Source organism: Chiloscyllium punctatum, chromosome 2 (assembly GCF_047496795.1).
Source record: "Chiloscyllium punctatum isolate Juve2018m chromosome 2, sChiPun1.3, whole genome shotgun sequence".
NCBI classification, from domain to species: Eukaryota; Metazoa; Chordata; class Chondrichthyes; order Orectolobiformes; family Hemiscylliidae; genus Chiloscyllium; species Chiloscyllium punctatum.
The window spans coordinates 144,224,593-144,243,132 of NC_092740.1; the positions used below are offsets into that span (position 1 = coordinate 144,224,593).

Here is an 18,540-nt window from a genome sequence, read left to right on the forward strand (position 1 = left end):
AGAAGTATTAATAAAATTAATTTTAGTTCATCAATGGGAGCACACTTTTTCTGAAGTTCTTCTCATTGGGAGCAAGTTATTCAATTTTAATGCAGGTTGTAAATTACTTCAATTAGGTGGCCTATAACTGATTTAATGGAGTTATATATTTCAATGTTTTTTATTCTACTTTTACTTGATAGCACTTGTAGCTTTAGAACTTTTTATGATGTAGCAATAGATACTATGATAAACAAGATATCTCACTGGAATTTCACAAACAATCCTGAAAAATATTTAATTCAAATGTTAATTCGCTTCCAGTGAAACATGAAGCCGACAAGCTGAGATCAGTCTTGGAGGCAATGGAATCTGCTGAACGTATAGAAGCATTCTTTTTGAAGACAGCGTTTTTTGGTCACTGTCAGGACAAAAAAAATCTCATATCACTGGCAGTAAATGTATTGCGATGGCAGATTTGCAGAGATATAAGCTTTAAGCATAAAGAAACACGATCATTGTAGGACTACTGGTAAAGTCATGAAAAGCTGTGCGTAGTTTTATTTTCTTTGTATTCTATCTTTACATTCCAAAAACGCAGTCCCTGCCCTATAACCATTATGAAAGTTTACTCACAAATTCATTGTACATCTCATTTTTTTTTTACATATTGGATTAATAGTATAGGCATGTAGGTGGCATGATTTCATCAAAAAGGCTAACTTTTCACTTAGGAAATCAAAAAATAATAAATAAAAAAGGTGCTAACTTGAGCATTTAGATTTCAAATTCTTAGATATAATATATATACTGCACACAATGTGATACCAAATCCTCAAGCTCTCCTGATGATAGCTCTCCACAACTATTTGAAAGCATATAAATATGAAATCTTCAATATGTGTCTCAGTGTGTGCGTGTGTGAGTGCGTGCATGCGCGCCAGGGAAGGGTGGGGGTGGGAAAGGAATAATAAAAGCTTTTTAAAACCCTATCAGAACAGATTCAAGGCCTTTTCTTTTAAAAAAAAAAGTGATTGAACATATATGCCTATACCTGGACAAAGCAACTAGGATCAACAATATTTAACAAAATTAAAACCATTACAACAAAATAGTTAAACAAAATGAATTGTTAGGTTTTTTTTCCTCCTTTAGGGCAAACCAACAAAGCCCCAAATGCATCAAAGTTACTAAACGCTGGCAACTTGGCCACGTCATTTTCGGATGTGTCAAGAATATTGAAATAGAGAAACAATATAGCACTCAAACGATGAAATGTTACAGGGCGATTGAACAGTCACCATAGTAATGGTACACTCAAAATTAACAAAGGATGGCATTGCAGAGCTCGCATTACAAGCACCATGATAAGCAGCCTAATAATGAGGTGTTCAATTATGCATTATTCAAGAGCTACAACATGTTTGAAAAACGAGCTCCTTTGTGATCGCTAGTCATTTCTAGACAGGTAACTTTTAAATATCTTTTAGGAAAGCTTTGGGATTTTCTTTTTCTGAAATGACAAGGCTACTAAAACTCATGCACTCTGCAAAAAACCTCATGCAGTAGTTAAGGTAAACCATCCAAGCAGTTTTATTCATTAATATTCATAAATACACACAGCAGCTTCATTAGAGATTTTTTTCAATTTGTTTTCCTCTTCAGTTGAATGTGGAGTATTAGGAGAGCCTTTTGCATGTCAAGGTACAGGAAGCAGAGACTGCCTCTGGCACTGCTACCTACATTTACCTGCTAGAAGTAAAAATTAGTAAGTGGAATCAATTATCTTATTTTTTTCTTCCTTGAATGTACACAATGTAACAAGAGTGACAGACCTGAAATTACAATCACCAAACAAACCCAAAGATAGCTGTTGTCCACTTTCATTGGCAGTTACAGCACAGAGGACATTGTCTGCAAAGTGGGACATCATCAAAGAGGATGTGGCGGAGGCTCATTTCCTTTATTACTCTCTTTTAAATTTAGGTTTTCTAAAGCAACATCTAAAGGCATAATATCTACACAGCCAATAGCACCAAAATCTGTGAAATCCCCCCGCTCGTCCTCATCTGAGGAAGAACTTTCTTCTCGCATCAGGGTGGAGAGGAGAAGCTCCTGCACAAACAGGCTGTGGTCGGCCCGCTCACTTTCCAGAGATTGACGTTCTCCTTCAGACATCTTCGGTTCATTCAACCTGTAGTCAGTACAAAAAAAATAACAATTACTCACAGTCGAAGATATTAAAACGGATCTTCAACAGTACAGATGGGTTATTCGGAGTGTTAACCATGAAACCTTGTTCTTAAAATAGCAGTTCTTCCACATGCAAACTGCAAATTCCACAAGTTTTAAACTTGAACCTCGAAGTCAGAAGTTTTGCAATTTTATTTTAGGGAAGTGTGAATGGATTTTAACTGTCATTTAATGATCATTAAACCTGTTACTCAAATCGATTTACTTTGCTTTATGGTCAAATTATGACAGTGGATGTAAGTTATTTTAAGGTTGGCACGCTGTAAACCGATGATACGCTTTAAGCGCCAATTCTATCAGCACTTGTGATTTATATCAATGGCCCAATCGAGGGGAACAAGTGACCTGTACAAGAAGGACGGATTGCAACTAAATTGGAAGGGGACTAGAGCAGCTTGGGAGGATTTAAACTAGTGAGGTGGGGGAGGGGGGGGGGGGGGGGTGAGGGAGGGGGGGGGGGGGGGGGGGGTGAGGGAGGGTGGGACCCAGGGAGATAGTGAGGAAAGAGATCGATCTGAGACGGGTACAGCTGAGAACAGAAGTGAGTCAAACAGTCAGGGCAAGCAGGGACAAGGTAGGACTAGTAAATTAAACTGCATTTATTTCAATGCAAGGGGCCTAACAAGGAAGGCAGATGAACTCAGGGCATGGTTAGGAACATGGGACTGGGATATCACAGCAATTACGGAAACATGGCTCAGGGATGGGCAGGACTGGCAGCTGAATGTTCCGGGATACAAATGCTACGGGAAGGATAGAAAGGGAGGCAAAAGAGGAGGGGAAGTGGCATTTTTGATAAGGGATAGCATTACAGCTGTGCTAAGGAAGGATATTCCCGGAAATACATCCAGGGAAGTTATTTGGGTGGAACAGAGAAGAAAGGGATGATCACCTTATTCGGATGGTATTATAGACCCCCCCAATAGTCAGAGGGAAATTGAGAAACAAACTAGTAAGGAGATCTCAGCTATCTGTAAGAATAATAGGGTGGTTATGGTTGGGGATTTTAACTTTCCAAACATCGACTGGGACTGCCATAGTGTTAAAGGTTTAGATGGAGAGGAATTTGTTATGTGTGTACAAGACAATTTTCTGATTCAGAATGTGGATGTGCAAAACTTGACCTACTCTTGGGAAATAAGGCAGGGCAGGTGACTGAGGTGTCAGAGGGGGAGCACTTTGGGGCCAGTGACCATAATTCTATTCGTTTTAAAATAGTGATGGAAAAGGATAGACCAGATCTGAAAGTTGAAGTTCTAAATTGGAGAAAGGCCAATTTTGACAGTATTAGGCAAGAACTTTCAAAAGCTGATTGGAGGCAGATGCTCACAGGTAAAGGGACGGCTGGAAAAAAGGAAGCCTTCAGAAATGAGATAACAAGAATCCAGAGAAAGTATATTCCTGTCAGGGTGAAAGGGAAGGCTGGTAGCTATAGGAAATGCTGGATGACTAAAGAAATTGAGGGTTTGGTTAAGAAAAAGAAGGAAGCATATGTCAGGTATAGACAGGATAGATCAGTGAATCCTTAGAGTATAAAGAAAGTAGGAGTATACTTAAGAGGGAAATCAGGTGGCAAGACGGGGACATGAGATAGCTTTGGCAAATAGAATTAAGGAGAATCCAAAGGGTTTTTACAAATATATTAAGGACAAAAGGGTTAACTAGGGAGAAAATAGGGCCCCTCAAAGATCAGCAAGGCGGCATTTGTGTGGAGCCACAGAAAATGGGGGAGATACTAAATAAATATTTTGCATCAGTATTTACTGTGGAAAAGGATATGGAAGATATAGACTGTAGGGAAATAGACAGTGACATCTTGCAAAATATCCTGATTACAGAGGAGGAAGTGCTGGATGTCTTGAAACGGTTAAAGGTGGGTAATTCCCCAGGACCTGATCAGGTGTACCCGAGAACACTGTAGGAAGCTAGAGAAGTGATTGCTGGGCCTCTTGCTGAGATATTTGTATCATCAATAGTCACAGGTGAGGTGCCAGAAGACTGGAGGTTGGCTAACGTGGTGCCACTGTTTAAGAAGGGTGGTAAGGACAAGCCAGGGATCTATAGACCAGTGAGCCTGACCTCGGTGGTGGGCAAGTTGTTGGAGGGAATCCTGAGGGACAGGAGGTACATGTATTTGGAAAGGCAAGGACTGATTCGGGATAGTCAACTTGGCTTTGTGCGTGGGAAATCATGCCTCACAAACTTGATTGAGTTTTTGATGAAGTAACAAAGACGACTGATGAGGGCAGAGCAGTAGATGTGATCTATATGGACTTCAGTAAGGCGTTCGACAAGGTTCCCCATGGGAGACTGATTAGCAAGGTTAGATCTCATGGAATACAGGGAGAACTAGCCATTTGGATACAGAACTGGCTCAAAGGTAGAAGACAGAGGGTGGTGGTGGAGGGTTGTTTTTCAGACTGGAGGCCTATGACCAGTGGAGTGCCACAAGGATCGGTGCTGGGCCCTCTACTTTTTGTCATTTACACAAATGATTTGGATGCGAGCATAAGAGGTACAGTTAGTAAGTTTGCAGATGACACCAAAATTGAAGGTGTAGTGGACAGCGAAGAGGGATACCTCAGATTACAACAGGATCTGCACCAGATGGGCCAATGGGCTGAGAAGTGGCAGTTGGAGTTTAATTCGGATAAATGCGAGGTGCTGCATTTTGGGGAAGCAAATCTTAGCAGGACTTATACACTTAATGGTAAGGTCCTAGGGAGTGTTGCTGAACAAAGAGACCTTGGAATGCAGGTTCATAGCTCCTTGAAAGTGGAGTTGCAGGTAGATAGGATAGTGAAGGCAGCATTTAGTATGCTTTCCTCTATTGGTCAGAGTATTGAGTACAGGAGTTGGGAGGTCATGTTGCGGCTGTACAGGACATTGGTTAGGCCACTGTTGGAATATTGCGTGCAATTCTGGTCTCCTTCCTATCGGAAAGATGTTGTAAAACTTGAAAGGGTTCAGAAAAGATTTACAAGGATGTTGCCAGGGTTGGAGGATCTGAGCTACAGGGAGAGGCTGAAGGGTGACCTTATGGAGGTTTACAAAATTATAAGGGGCATGGATAGGATAAAAAAAGGCAAAATCTTTTCCCTAGGGTCAGGGAGTCCAGAACTAGAGGGCATAGGTTTAGTGTGAGAGGGAAAGATATAAAAGAGACCTAAGGGGCAACTTTTTCACGCAGAGGATGGTAAGTGTATGGAATGAGCTGCCAGAGGATGTGGTGGAGGCTGGTACAATTGCAACATTTTAAGAGGCATTTGGATGGGTATATGAATAGGAAGGATTTGGAGGGATATGGGCCGCTGGCAGGTGGGACTAGATTGGGTTGGGATATCTGGTCGGCATGGACGGGTTGGACTGAAGGGTCTGTTTCCATGCTGTACATCTCTATAACTTACAGAGGTCAGGTTAAAAAAATGAGAAGAAGATGTAAACGTTGGCTGCAAAGGGATATAGGAGGTTAAATGATTGGATAAATTTATGGCAAATGGATTTTAATGTGAAGGACTATGAGGTTTTCAACTTTGGTAGGTAAAACCAGAAATCTGTTTTTTGAAACATTCTATTAAATGAATCTTAAACTGCACTGTGAGTTAAACTCACTCTGACCTTTAAGGAAATGAGAAGAATTTCTAGGTAATTTAAATGAGAGGAAAACAGGAGCTTCAGGAAGGAGAATTTGACCAATAAATAGGATAGAGGGAACTAAGCAAAGTAGAAGAGCTGGTCTTACAAATAGGTAATGCACGCAAAATGATAGCCAGAATGTTACTGTAGCGGTAGAAGAGGCAGCAAGCCAAGGAGAAATTGTGGGTGTAGGAAGTAGGATAGAAAAATGGTCTTCCTTGAAGGAATTTGAGGATTAGAGAAATAAATAGCATCCTAGGCAACCATGTTTGAAAGTCCAAGAGGATCTGCTCCCTACCTGATGCAAATTCCAATAAGTGAAAAATGTTTAAAAGGTAGAGGAAAAGCCAGTTAACCCTGGTCCATTTTGGGAAGAAAAAGAGAAAAATGTCTTCAGGAAATATCAGAAGTTAGGATCTAAATTAGAAAAACAAACAGGACCTCAGACATAGTCATCTCTGGATTACATCCTATGCTGTGTGCTAATTTGGCAGAGGGACAGTCAGACCTGGAGGGTGAATGCAAGGTAAGGAATATAAATAACAAGTGGTAAGGAAAAGTACAGTTTAATACATGGTGAGGACAATTATTAATAAAACTAAATTGCTTGTACATCAATATAAACCACATTCAAAACAAAAAGAAGAATCTGGAGGTCATAAAATTAGTGAGAAGCTAAATATAACATAGAATACAAACATGTTACATAAAATATATGACTAATAGTTAATTGTTGCAGCATGTAATGTATTCAGGAAGGAGTGGTAATCCAATAAAAGTCTTTTAAGATAATAAAAGGGCTTTATTAGGTAAACCTGGAGAAAATGTTGTTATCTGTGAGACAAAAACTAGGGATCATTTATGTGGAACATTCCACAATGAATGGTTAAGTGAATAGCACAGATGTATGAAAGGGGAAGCAAGATAAACACAAGGGAGAAAGAAATAGAAGGAAAAATTTATAGCATCAGAAAGGATGCAGGTGTGTGGGTAATAAACCACCAAATAGTTGTGCTGACTGATCTGCTTCTGTTATATATCTGATGATGCTCAATTTGAGGCAAACATTCTATCATAAGCTTACATCAGTTGCTTGAAAAATCCAGCAATTAAAACATTATTTTAGGAATTGGGATCTGATGGCACGTTTTGCCTAAGATGAAGTAAATAAGAAATATAAAGTTAGGCTCATTAGATAAATGAATGAAAGTACTGTCTAAATTTCAACATGCTGTATTTTCTGAAGGCTTGAGATAACTATTAAGTCTAACTTAAGGCCTGATTGCCTTACTGCCCTCTTTTGAGTATCAAAATTTTATTATTGATTTAACAGAGTAGGAAATGACGATAAATTTGTGGAGTCAATTTGTTAACTTGTATTTATTTATTGAAGAGCTTATTTAACTATGTATTTGGCCATATACTAACAGATTGTTTCAGACTGCTCCTTTCTGTGTAAGTAGCCATCCACCGCACCTTCATTAAATCTTCTTAAAATGGGGGTCATAAATAGCAGTATTTAAAACATCTGAACCAAAAAATGATGCTAGAATATTAGTTCACAGCGCCATACTCTAGTGAACGCGGGTGCCTTTCTCCAAAAGGAACAATAATCAAATATACTTGTGATTAGCATGTTAACAGAGTTGAAATTTTCTTTAAAAAAAATCACAATCACACTATTTTTTTTTGTCTGCAACAATTCTAGAATTGACCTGCCAGTATATTAGCACGAATTCAGAGTGAAGCCTTGTATTAACTGAGAGAAACTGCAGTCTCTCTCATTGGCCCGCTGTTGATAAAAGGTCAACAACATTGTTGCAAATTTGCAACACTCACTTTTGTGTTAGTATTCATTAGTTTTGGAGAACTTTAAATCAAAGTCCTAGTTATACTTGTAGAACCTATATTCAGGTTCCACTGAAATAAAAATGAATGACTGAGGTACACAATCACTGTGCAGCCAAATCAATCCAAGAATTCACAATCCTGTGTAATATCAGTTGGGATATTTCAGTTACTAGTAAGCATTAAGTACAAAACATCCCTTAATTTCACAGTCAAAGGTCCAAGTGTGTCTAGTGTGTGAAACCGAATAAAATGGCATGCACAATTTTTGGAACTTCAGCAGAGGGAAGTTATGCTGCAATGCAGGCAGCGTGTAACCTAACAGGATCATGCTTGACAATAATAATTAGTACCAGGATATTTCGTGTTCCATTTAATAGAACTAGCATTAAAAAGAAAGATGATTGCACAAAAAAACTCACTTATCCCTTATAAAGTTCTAACTGGCCCAGAAACATGGGAACAGGACGAGAACACTTATTTTCAACACCTTGAGCTTGTTCAATTAAATCATGACTTAGCTGCATCTCAATTCCATTTACCCCAATTTTGATCCAGTTCCCTCGATTCCCTTACCTAACAAAAGTCTTACAGCAGGGCCTTCAAATTTCAAGAGGACAATACCTATAAGCTTTTTAGGGAAGGACTATCGTTCCACTGCACTATTTACATGGAAAAACACTCCAAAATTATTTGATCCTGAAATCTTAGTCTTCAATGCGTCTAAATCCTGAAAAATGTCCCAGTAATTGGTATCCCTCTCCAATGTTCTCAGTACTCTGGGATGATCCCAAACACCGATAAACTCCAAGAATCCTCACTGACACTCATCAGGCCCCCTTTTCAGTGCTCCCAAACTGTCCCCAACTTCAATAAGTCAGCATCCCTTTAAAAGTATTTGACACAATACCCCAACACTTACAAAATTTCAATTCACTATGAACAATAGATAACATGCTAGCAGTTTATATAAATGCCTATTAATGCCTATAAATCAATAAACTTTACAGATTAAAAGAAAAGGATGCTATTTACATGCTAAGAGCTTTCCTCAGGGGCTCTGAAAGGTGGTCCAAGGATATTCTGTAATCTGCGTTACCAGTACTTTAAATGAGTGCTAAAATGAATTACAAATTTAGTCACAGATGTACAGCACGGAAACAGACCCTTCGGTCCAACTCATCCAAGCCGACCAGATATCCCAGCGTATAGACTGGGTTAACTTTGCAGCATTTGAAACTACTGCAGTTCGAATCAGGCATGTTTACTTGCAGCTGTCCCTTCAGCAGGTCTAATCTTTGGTAATTTACTTGTCAACCTTAAACTATATATCTAACAAGGGTGCAAATGTCTACAATTTAAATGCTCCGCAGTTTAAATGATCTGAATTGTTGGTTATACTTCCTGATACTGCAGTAAGATGCAAGAATACCAATGTACAATACAAAATCAAATAACCATAAAAGGTTTGCATTTGTTGTTCTTCTGATTGATCTTTTCAGGTTTCAAACAAAAAAACAGCACCTAGACCATGTCTGTCAAATTACTGCTGGCAAAAAGGAGAGTGGATATGAACATTTGAAATATATGACTGTCCAAAAAAACTCAAATCAAAGTGCCAGCATGAACCTTTACATAATATACATGATTGCTATATGACTTGAGGGTGTGAAAAAATGTAAAGTGAGCAAACAGCATGCTGTATTTAACCTCCCACCCCACTATACATTGATTTCTATTTTATTTCATTGAAAAAAGGGTCAATTATGTCTAGATGGCAAATCCTAGAGTCATAGCGTAGGGAAACAGACCCTTTGGTCCAACTTGTCTGCACCAAAATCAACTGTTTTTGTGTGGTTCTTCAGATCACAGTTGCTGAATCAGGTCTCTTACCTTGTGAGCAAGAACTGGGAATTCTGGGAGGTTTGGTGACTGTTTTCTGTGGTGATTGTGTTGTTAGTCACTGTAGTCTGTGTGACTGTGGTGCTGAGGCTGCCTGTGTTGGTGCGTCTTGTTGCATTGCGTGCAGACTCCAGCTGTTGTCGGGCTGCCTGTGCCTGCTGTCTCTCTAGCTGCAGCTGCATTTGCAACTGCTGTAATTGGGAGGCAGAAGGGCCAGAGGAGTTGAGCTGTCCTCCAGCAGAACGTCTCACACCTGATAACTGTGATAACAGTTCTGTAACAAATGGAAAGAACAATTGTGAGCAGCATAATAAATTGTTTAAAGTAGAAAATTGTGGAATTGCACTGAAGATCCCTCAGTACCTGCATAGAGAGAAGGCAGGTTAGTATTTTAAGTGCATATCTTTCTTCAGAACAAAGCAAGATGAAACTACAGTATATTTCCAACAAATACTGTTTTTATTCCAGAGTTTGCAGTTTTCTTACTTGTGCTGATAATCACTCGTTACCTTGTCTCACAACATCAAGCAAAGGCCATGAATGCAAAAATATGCTGATACTGTACAGAGAAATTCCAAAAACAGCAACAGTATCGACCTTCCTTTTCCAGATCAATTACTTCATTGCAGTGAAATAATTTATTTAAAATTAAATACAATTCTCATATGTCATTGAAATATGGAAGCTTCCTCATCCTTTTAGATCACTTCAATTTTTACATCTCCTCCGAAAGGAGAAATTATTTGGGGATAGAGTACACAGTAGGTATGGTTTACTAAAGAAAGTTGGGGGTGAAGATAGCAAATGGACTTGCTATAAATTTCCAGTCTTCCCCAGATGCTGGCGTCTACTAACTATGGATAGGTCAGTTTGACATCAGTGGCAAGTGAGGTTTTAGAAACAATAACTGAGAAAAGAACTAAGAAGCACTTGGAGACATTTGAATTTATTAAGAAGCGTCAGCTGAAATTTGTATAAAGATGGATAATGTTTGAGGATGAAGTAACAGAGAAGACAGGAAAGGAATGTAGTGGATATTGTCTGTATGGGTTTTAAAACATAGTTTAACAAAGACCTAGCCAACAAAACAGAGGCTCATTGAACAGGAGGGTCAGCATCATCTTTGATAAGTATTGGCTTAAGGACAGAAAACTATGAACTGCAATAAAAAGTCATTTCTCAGACTGGAGATGTTTACTAAGGGTAACTAAATACCACAGCTTTAATTTGCTGATGATACCAAGTATGCAGGTAAGAAAACAGAGGATAATAAACAAATGCAGTATGACAGATTTGCTAGCAGAAGAGGCAGACAAGTGGCAGATGGAACTTGACAGGGAGATGAGGTGATGAACTTTGGCAAAAGGAATCAGGAAAGGCAATAAATACCTACCAGCACAGTTTCAAAGAGTTCAGGTTCAGAACAACCTTGGGTTTAAAGCTGTCAGTATATAACAAAGGTAGTCAGCAAACCATATGAGATGTTGTGTTTCACAAACAAAGGTATCAAAGCTAAGGTACACTAGATAATTTACACCCTAACTTCTAGGAAACATTGGTTAGGTTACAATTAGGGCCCAATTCTAGTCACCACATTTTAGGAGGGATGTGGATGGTGGTCCTCGAAAGGGTAAAGAGAAGATTTACGAGAATGGTTTCAGGAATGAGGGAATTTAAATACAAGGTTAGGTTGCAGAAGCTGGGATTGCTTCCCTTGGAGCAAAGGAGGTTAAGATACGTATGGGATTGTGACATGGTCAGGTAAGGTAATGGACCCATTTGCTGACCATACAAGGTCTACTGGACGTAAAATTAATGTTTTAGGGCAAGAGATAGGTGGAGATGAAAGAAAGAATTTTCCAGCCTTTTGAGTGATCACCTGGAAATTAATGCTTACAAGGGCAACCAAAGCAGAGAATACTATTGATTTCAAAAGGAAATTGGATTGAATGAACTGCTCTAGAGAGCCAACACTGTCTTCATAACCCAATGGCTTCCTTCTCTGTTATAGTGACTAAATAAGGGTTACCAACCATGGTGTAGCAGTTGAATAAAAAACTGCATGAGCATTTATACAAAAACTGGGAATTAGCAGCATATAAATTCAGCAAGTGTCCAAAGTTAGGGAGGGAGGCAATGCAAGAGAGAGGATGGGGGAGGGGGTGGAAGGAGGAAGGGAGGCAATGTGAGAGAGGGAGAGAAGGTGGAAGAAGCAAAAGAAAAATCCTTCACACAACCTGGTCAGCGAGCCACTGAAAGTTTGAATTTGTTTAAAAAAAAAGTTCCTGTTGGAAATATCAAACGTTTTCATCAATAAATGTGACTTAATGCCATTAAAAACCTGTTTAATACCTCCTTGAACAAGGGTATAACTTTTTCAAAGGACTTTGTTGCACAAAAAATGGGATATATTCAAATTAACTCAAACTATTAAAGCGCTATGGAAAGATCGGCTTTGTGATTGGTAGCAAGAATAACAACTGAATTCTAGAAGCTCTAAAAGTGATGTACAGTGAACCTTGGGACTGAAATGATGCTCATACAACTGAATATTCAAAAAATGTGCTCATGAGCTTTATCAAAGGGTCAGATAGTGCAAGTTACCTTTTTATTAGAAGTAGTGTGTTTAATTTGCATGAAAGTAATAACTAAAGTAGAATCTTATTGGTAATTTTGTCATTTGGGGTTCACTTATTATTTTGGTTCACCAATGAGGTTTGTAACAGGGAAGAGGTGCCAACAAATTATAACTAGCAAAAGTACCAAATAAATTTGTTTTTAGTGTTATGAAGGTTTGATGTTTCATCATTTCTCTGGATTGGAGTCTGAAGGATTTGGATGACTGCTTTTTTATACAATCAAGTCAACACAATGAGATATAAGACCACAAGACATAGGAGTAGAAGTAAGGCCATTCGGCCCATCGAGTCCACTCCACCATTCAATCATGGCTGATGGGCCTTTCAACTCCACTTACCAGCATTCTCCCCGTAGCCCTTAATTCCTTGTGACATCAAGAATTTATCAATCTCAGCCTTGAAGCCATTTAGCGTCCCGGCCTCCATTGCACTTCGAGGCAATGAATTCCACAGGCCCACCACTCTTTGGCTGAAGAAATGTCTCCACATTTCTGTTCTGAATTTACCCCCTCTAATTCTAAGGCTGTGCCCACGGGTCCTAGTCTCTTCGCCTAATGGAAACAATTTCTTAGCGTCCACCCTTTCCAAGCCATGTATTATCTTGTAAGTTTCTATTAGATCTCCCCTTAACCTTCTAAACTCCAATGAATACAATCCCAGGATCCTCATATGTTAGACCTACCATTCCAGGGATCATGTGTGTGAATCTCCGCTGGTCACACTCCAGTGCCAGTATGTCCTTCCTGAAGTGTAGGGCCCAAAACTGGACACAGTACTCCAAATGGGGTCTAATCAGAGCTTTATAAAGGCTCAGTAGCACATCGCTGCTTTTATATTCCAACCCTCTCGAGATAAATGACAACATTGCATTTGCTTTCTTAATCACGGATTCAACCTGCATGTTTACCTTTAGAGAATCCTCGAATAGCACTCCCAGATCCCTTTGTACTTTGGCTTTATGAATTTTCTCACTGTTTAGAAAGTAGTCCATGCTTGTATTCTTTTTTCCAAAGTGCAAGACCTAACATTTGCTCACGTTGAATTTCATCAGCCATTTCCTGGACCACTCTCCCACACTGTCAAGATCCTTCTGCAGCCTCCCCACTTCCTCAGTACTACCTGCCTGTCCACCTAACTTCGTATCATTGGCAAATTTCGCTAGAATGCCCCCAAAATCTTCATCCAGATCATTAATATATAACGTGAACAGCTGCAGCCCCAACACTGAACCCTGTAGGACACCACTTCTCACTGGCTGCCACTCCAAAAAAGAACCTTTTATCCCAACTCTGCCTTCTGTCAGACAGCCAATCCTCAATCCATGCCTGTAGCTCACCTCGAACACCATGGGCCCTCACCTTACTCAGCAGCCTCCCGTGTGGCACCTTATCAAAGGCCTTTTGGAAGTCTAGATAAACCACATCCACTGGGTTTCCCTGGTCTAACCTACTTGTCACGTCTTCAAAGAATTCTAACAGATTTGTCAGGCACGACCTCCCCTTACTAAATCCATGTTGACTTGTTCTAATCCGACCTTGCTCTTCCAAGAATTTAGAAACCTCATCCTTAATGATGGATTCTAGAATTTTACCAACAACCGAGGTTAGGCTAATTGGCCTATAATTTTCCATCTTTTGACTTGATCCTTTCTTGAACAAGGGGGTTATAACAGCGATCTTCCAATCTTCCGGGCCTTTCCCTGACTCCAGTGACTTTTGAAAGACCTCAACCAACGCCTCCACTATTTCCTCAGTCAACCCCCTCAGAACTGTGGGATGTAGCCCATCGGGGCCAGGAGATTTGTCAATTTTAAGACCTTTTAGCTTTTCTAGCACTCTCTCTTTTGTAATGGCAACCATACTCAACTCAGCCCCGGACTCCCTTTAATTGTTGGGATATTACTCATGTTTTCCACTGTGAAGACTGATGCAAAGTACTTATTAAGTTCTCCAGCCATTTCCTTATCTCCCATCACTAGCCTTCCAGCATCAGTTTGAAGTGGTCAATATCTACTTTTGCTTGTCGTTTGTTTCTTATGTATTGAAATAAACTTTTACTATCATTTCTAATATTACTGGCTAGCCTACCTTCATATTTGATCTTCTCCTTCCCTATTTCTCTCTTTGTTATCCTCTTTGTTTTTGTAGCCTTCCCAATCTTCTGATTTCCCAGTGCTCTTGGCCACTTTATACGATCTCTCTTTTTCTTTGATACATTTCCAGGCTTCCTTTGTCAGCCATGACTGTCTAACCCCTCCCCAGATAATCTTTCTTTTCTTGGGGATGAACCTCTGTAGTGTCCTCAATTATACCTACAAACTCCTGCCATTTTTGCTCTGTCTTCCCCACTAGGCTCTGCTTCCAGTCTTTGGATCCATTGGCTACATTATTTCCCCAGTCCACCTGCATATTGAAGCCCTCCACGATCACTGTGACCTTGCCTTTTCTATTTCCCGGTACATGTTGCACCTCTGGTCCTGACCACTGTTAGGTGGTCTGTACATAACTCCCATTATGGTTTTTTTGCCTTTGTGGTTCCTCAATTCCAACCACACAGACTCCACATCATCCGACCCTATGTCGTTCAGTGCCATAGATTTAATTATGTTTTTAACTAACAAGGTCACCCTGCCCCCCTCCCTGTCTTTTCGATAAGTTGTAAATCCTTGGATGTTTAAGTGCCAGTCCTGAACCCCCTGCAGCCATGTCTCTGTGATGCCTACCACATCATAATCATTCACGAATATCTGTGCCGTTAGTTCATCTACTTTGTTATGAATGCTACAAGCATTCAGGTAAAGTGCCTTAATGCTAACTTTCTTATCATTAGAGATAGTGGAAGTCATAAGATGTCCTAAGTTATCCTTCCTTTTTGTTGCATTCCTAGTCTGCCTCAAGCTTAAATCCACCTGCATATATGTTATCCTCCTGCTTATTTTTCCATTTAACTCCATACTCCCTGTTGCTTTCACTTTCCCTTCCCACCAACTCAGAAGTTTAAAGTCCTACTGACCACCCTATTTTATCCTCTTCGCTAGAACATTGGTACCTGATCGGTTCAGGTGGAGACCGTCCCAACGGTACAGATCCCCACGGTTCCAAAACTGATGCCAATGCCCCATGAAGTGGAATCCCTCTTTCCCACACCAATCCCTTAGCCACGTGTTTACTTCCCTAATTTTCTTATCCCTATGCCAATTGGCACGTGGCTCGGGCAGTAATCCAGAGATTATGACCCTTGAGGACCTGTACTTCAATTTCCTTCCAGTGCTCGATAGGCAAAGCTAGGGTGGAGGACCTGTTTTAGTCCCAACGTGGACCACAACAACTGGATCCTCCCCCTCCCGCTCCAATGTCCTTTCAAGTCGGTCGGAGATGTCCCGCACCCTGGCACCGGGCAGGCATAGTTGCATATGAAACTATGCATAGCTGCATATCCGGCTTGCATATGAAACTTTTTTTTAAAAAACAAGACAATTCTTGGCAGTAACATGCTTTATGATAACTATTTACTGAAGGCTCCATATCTGGGTTTACGGCTAAGTGGCGTGATGGCTGTTTTGGATATTGTTGAGTCGCTGATGATGCTACTCAAGATAGCTTCTCCTGTTTCTGAAAAAGCCAATGTTGCGAATCCACTGTGAAATCCGATTGTCCTCTTGAAGAGTATCTGGAAGAATTCTTCATACCACGTTTCCGAGAGAAGCAGCATTTGCAACGATCCCAGAAATAACAGAACATTTGGTGACACCCATCTGCTTATACTAGAAAGACACAATAGCCATTGCAATAGTTGAAACCTTGTCTTTTTTGCTTCATGACGTATTAGCCAAGTCTTGCTTTACCCAAATTGAACCTCTGCAGACACAAATCTGTTTTTGTTTTCCTTTATCGGATGTGTGGGTGTGTGCACATTATTTTAGTTATTTAATGGAGTTAACATTTATATCTTCATAATATTAACTTCACACAATAAGCTTTGTTCTCAAATAAAATAATACTTCTGTATTTATTAAATAAATTTGACAAATGATTATTAGAAGACTTGGAATAATAAGAGAAAGCATATTATATGACATATTGTGAACTAGTTAAAATAATGACATTTATGTTGAGCTCCATGGAATACTGCCATTAAAGGAAAGAGTACATGTCTCTTGTCAGTGGGGTGGAGGGACACAACTACTGTGAACAATGTATAACTTTTTCCAAGAATTTTTTTGTGCAAAAATGGGATATATTCAAATCAACTCAAGCTATTAAAGCACGACGGATGTATTCTTTTCATTGATGCTTCAAATTTTCCATGGCTTGGTAGCGCAATTTCCCAAATGCTCGATTTGTCACACTTAGAGCTTTAAACATTTTATTAAAACTGGCTTGATAATACAGCACATCAAGATGACAGACTGAAAAGCTCTTTGACATGGGAATCCCATACAAATTTCTCGATTTGGCGATAAATCTGACTTGAAGAATTTGTCTGAAAAATGTACATTTTAAAAAATTCATTCATGGGATGTGAGTGTCACTGGCCAGGCCTGTATGTGAAGCAATCCAAACTGAAATATTTTGCAGTTTACAAAGTACCAGAGAAATTAATTGAAAGTAGAGCGGATAAATTCCTGAACCCTGACAAAAGCTATGAAGTTAACACGTTTTGGTCTTATATTTTGAAACCTGTTGTTACTTAACCATTCCACCTATCAGTCTTTCCCTGCTGCCCGTTCTCACCTTCCCCCCCCCCCCATCATGTACTTAAAACCTATCACATTTTTATCTTTACCCAGTTCTGAAGAAAGACCAAAGCTGTAATTTTGTCTGTTACTCTCTCCACTGACGCTGCAAGACATATTGAATATTTCGGCATTTTTAAATTTAATTTTTTAAGCACCTATATATTTTCATTCTGTAGGGATGCATCCTAGGCTGTTGATATCAAGGGTGGAAATTCCTGGGGTATAATTTTCTAATCATCTTTAGAGATTGGATATATGTCAGATGACTGGAGAATTCTAAGTGTCCAAACTTTCTACAAATAGAGAATGAGAGAAACTGCAATGACATGTCACTTTAACTTCTAACTTTGGAACAAATCTAGATTATTTAAAGGAAAATAACTGGGATGTAAAGGCAAATTGTTTTCAACTACCTTCATCTGAGATTTCTGTTTAAAAAGACATTTGGGGTTATTGAGGACAATGTAGTTGCTGTGGTGCATGTGGACTTCTGAAAGATATTTGAAAATTATCTGGTACTAAAGCTGAAGACCACAGAATAAAGGTAGCAGTAGCAACATAATTGTGAAATTGATTCAAGGGCAGGTAACAGGAATGATTGTTTAATGGAGTGGAGGGTACAGTATGCTTCCCCTGTGGCAAGACCATTTTTTTTTGCAATATGATAATAAATTGGGATGTACAAGGTACTAGTTCAAAGATTCAAATGATAGCCATTGTGCATTTTAGCTGATATATATTAGGGAAATTGTCAGTTCAACTATATGAAGTTTTTTTTTCCTTTCCTTAATTAGCACACTTTGGGTTCAACATAAAAAAAACCTTCTTTAATCCTTTTTACCAATTTTTAAAAATCCTTCCTAGTAGTATTGCAGATTCTTGCCACTAGATGGCAAGGTAACTTCGTGCCAAAATGCATTACATTTGAAGTTAATCAGCAGGCAGCAGCAACTTCAACAAATTGCAGGACTGCGAACTATGACTGAACATCGATCAAACTAGAATGCATTCTTTGCCATTCCAGACATTTAGAAGTTCAGACCATTTCAGACAAATTTAGCTGAGCATCTTGCATTGCATATCATCTTTAAAATTAAAAAGAATAAAAGTAATCATAAAATATCATAATGCAATAACAAGCCATTTGACTATACACATCAATATTCCATACATGCAGGGACTTCTACAACTTCACCCATCCTCCTAATTCTTAAATCTCTGCGGTCTCAATTTCTACTGGTCAGGTAGCAATATTACTAATTACCTTATCATAACTTTTCCTAATTCTGAAAATATCATTAAATAAACATTTAACCTTCTCGCAGGATTGAGAAAAATCATGTTTTCAAATCTTTCATCATAACCACAATGCCTCATCCTTTTTATCTTATGCATCTATGATTCCACCTTCCTTGTATCTTTCGTATAATAGGACACACAAAACTGAACAGTCCAAATCCAGCCAAAATCTTTGTACATATTCAATACTATTGTCTTGCTTTCTTATCCCATGCTCTCAAGTACAAAACTAAGCATTCCACTTAT

The 18,540-nt window shown here is 39.2% G+C and overlaps 1 protein-coding gene across 2 annotated transcripts in view; it reads right to left on the reverse strand.

Annotated features, from left to right (window-relative positions):
• Positions 1-1,548: 1,548 nt before the first annotated feature.
• Positions 1,549-18,540, reverse strand: part of kcmf1 (potassium channel modulatory factor 1) — a 125,450-nt gene continuing 108,458 nt past the window's right edge. For both annotated transcript variants that reach the window (XM_072589333.1, XM_072589342.1), the window contains 2 exons: positions 9,610-9,892; positions 1,549-2,173 (listed from right to left, as the gene is read on the reverse strand). In XM_072589333.1, coding sequence (XP_072445434.1) covers positions 1,912-2,173; positions 9,610-9,892 — 545 coding nt within the window. In that variant the 3' untranslated portion in view covers positions 1,549-1,911. The remainder of the gene's footprint in view (positions 2,174-9,609; positions 9,893-18,540) is intronic.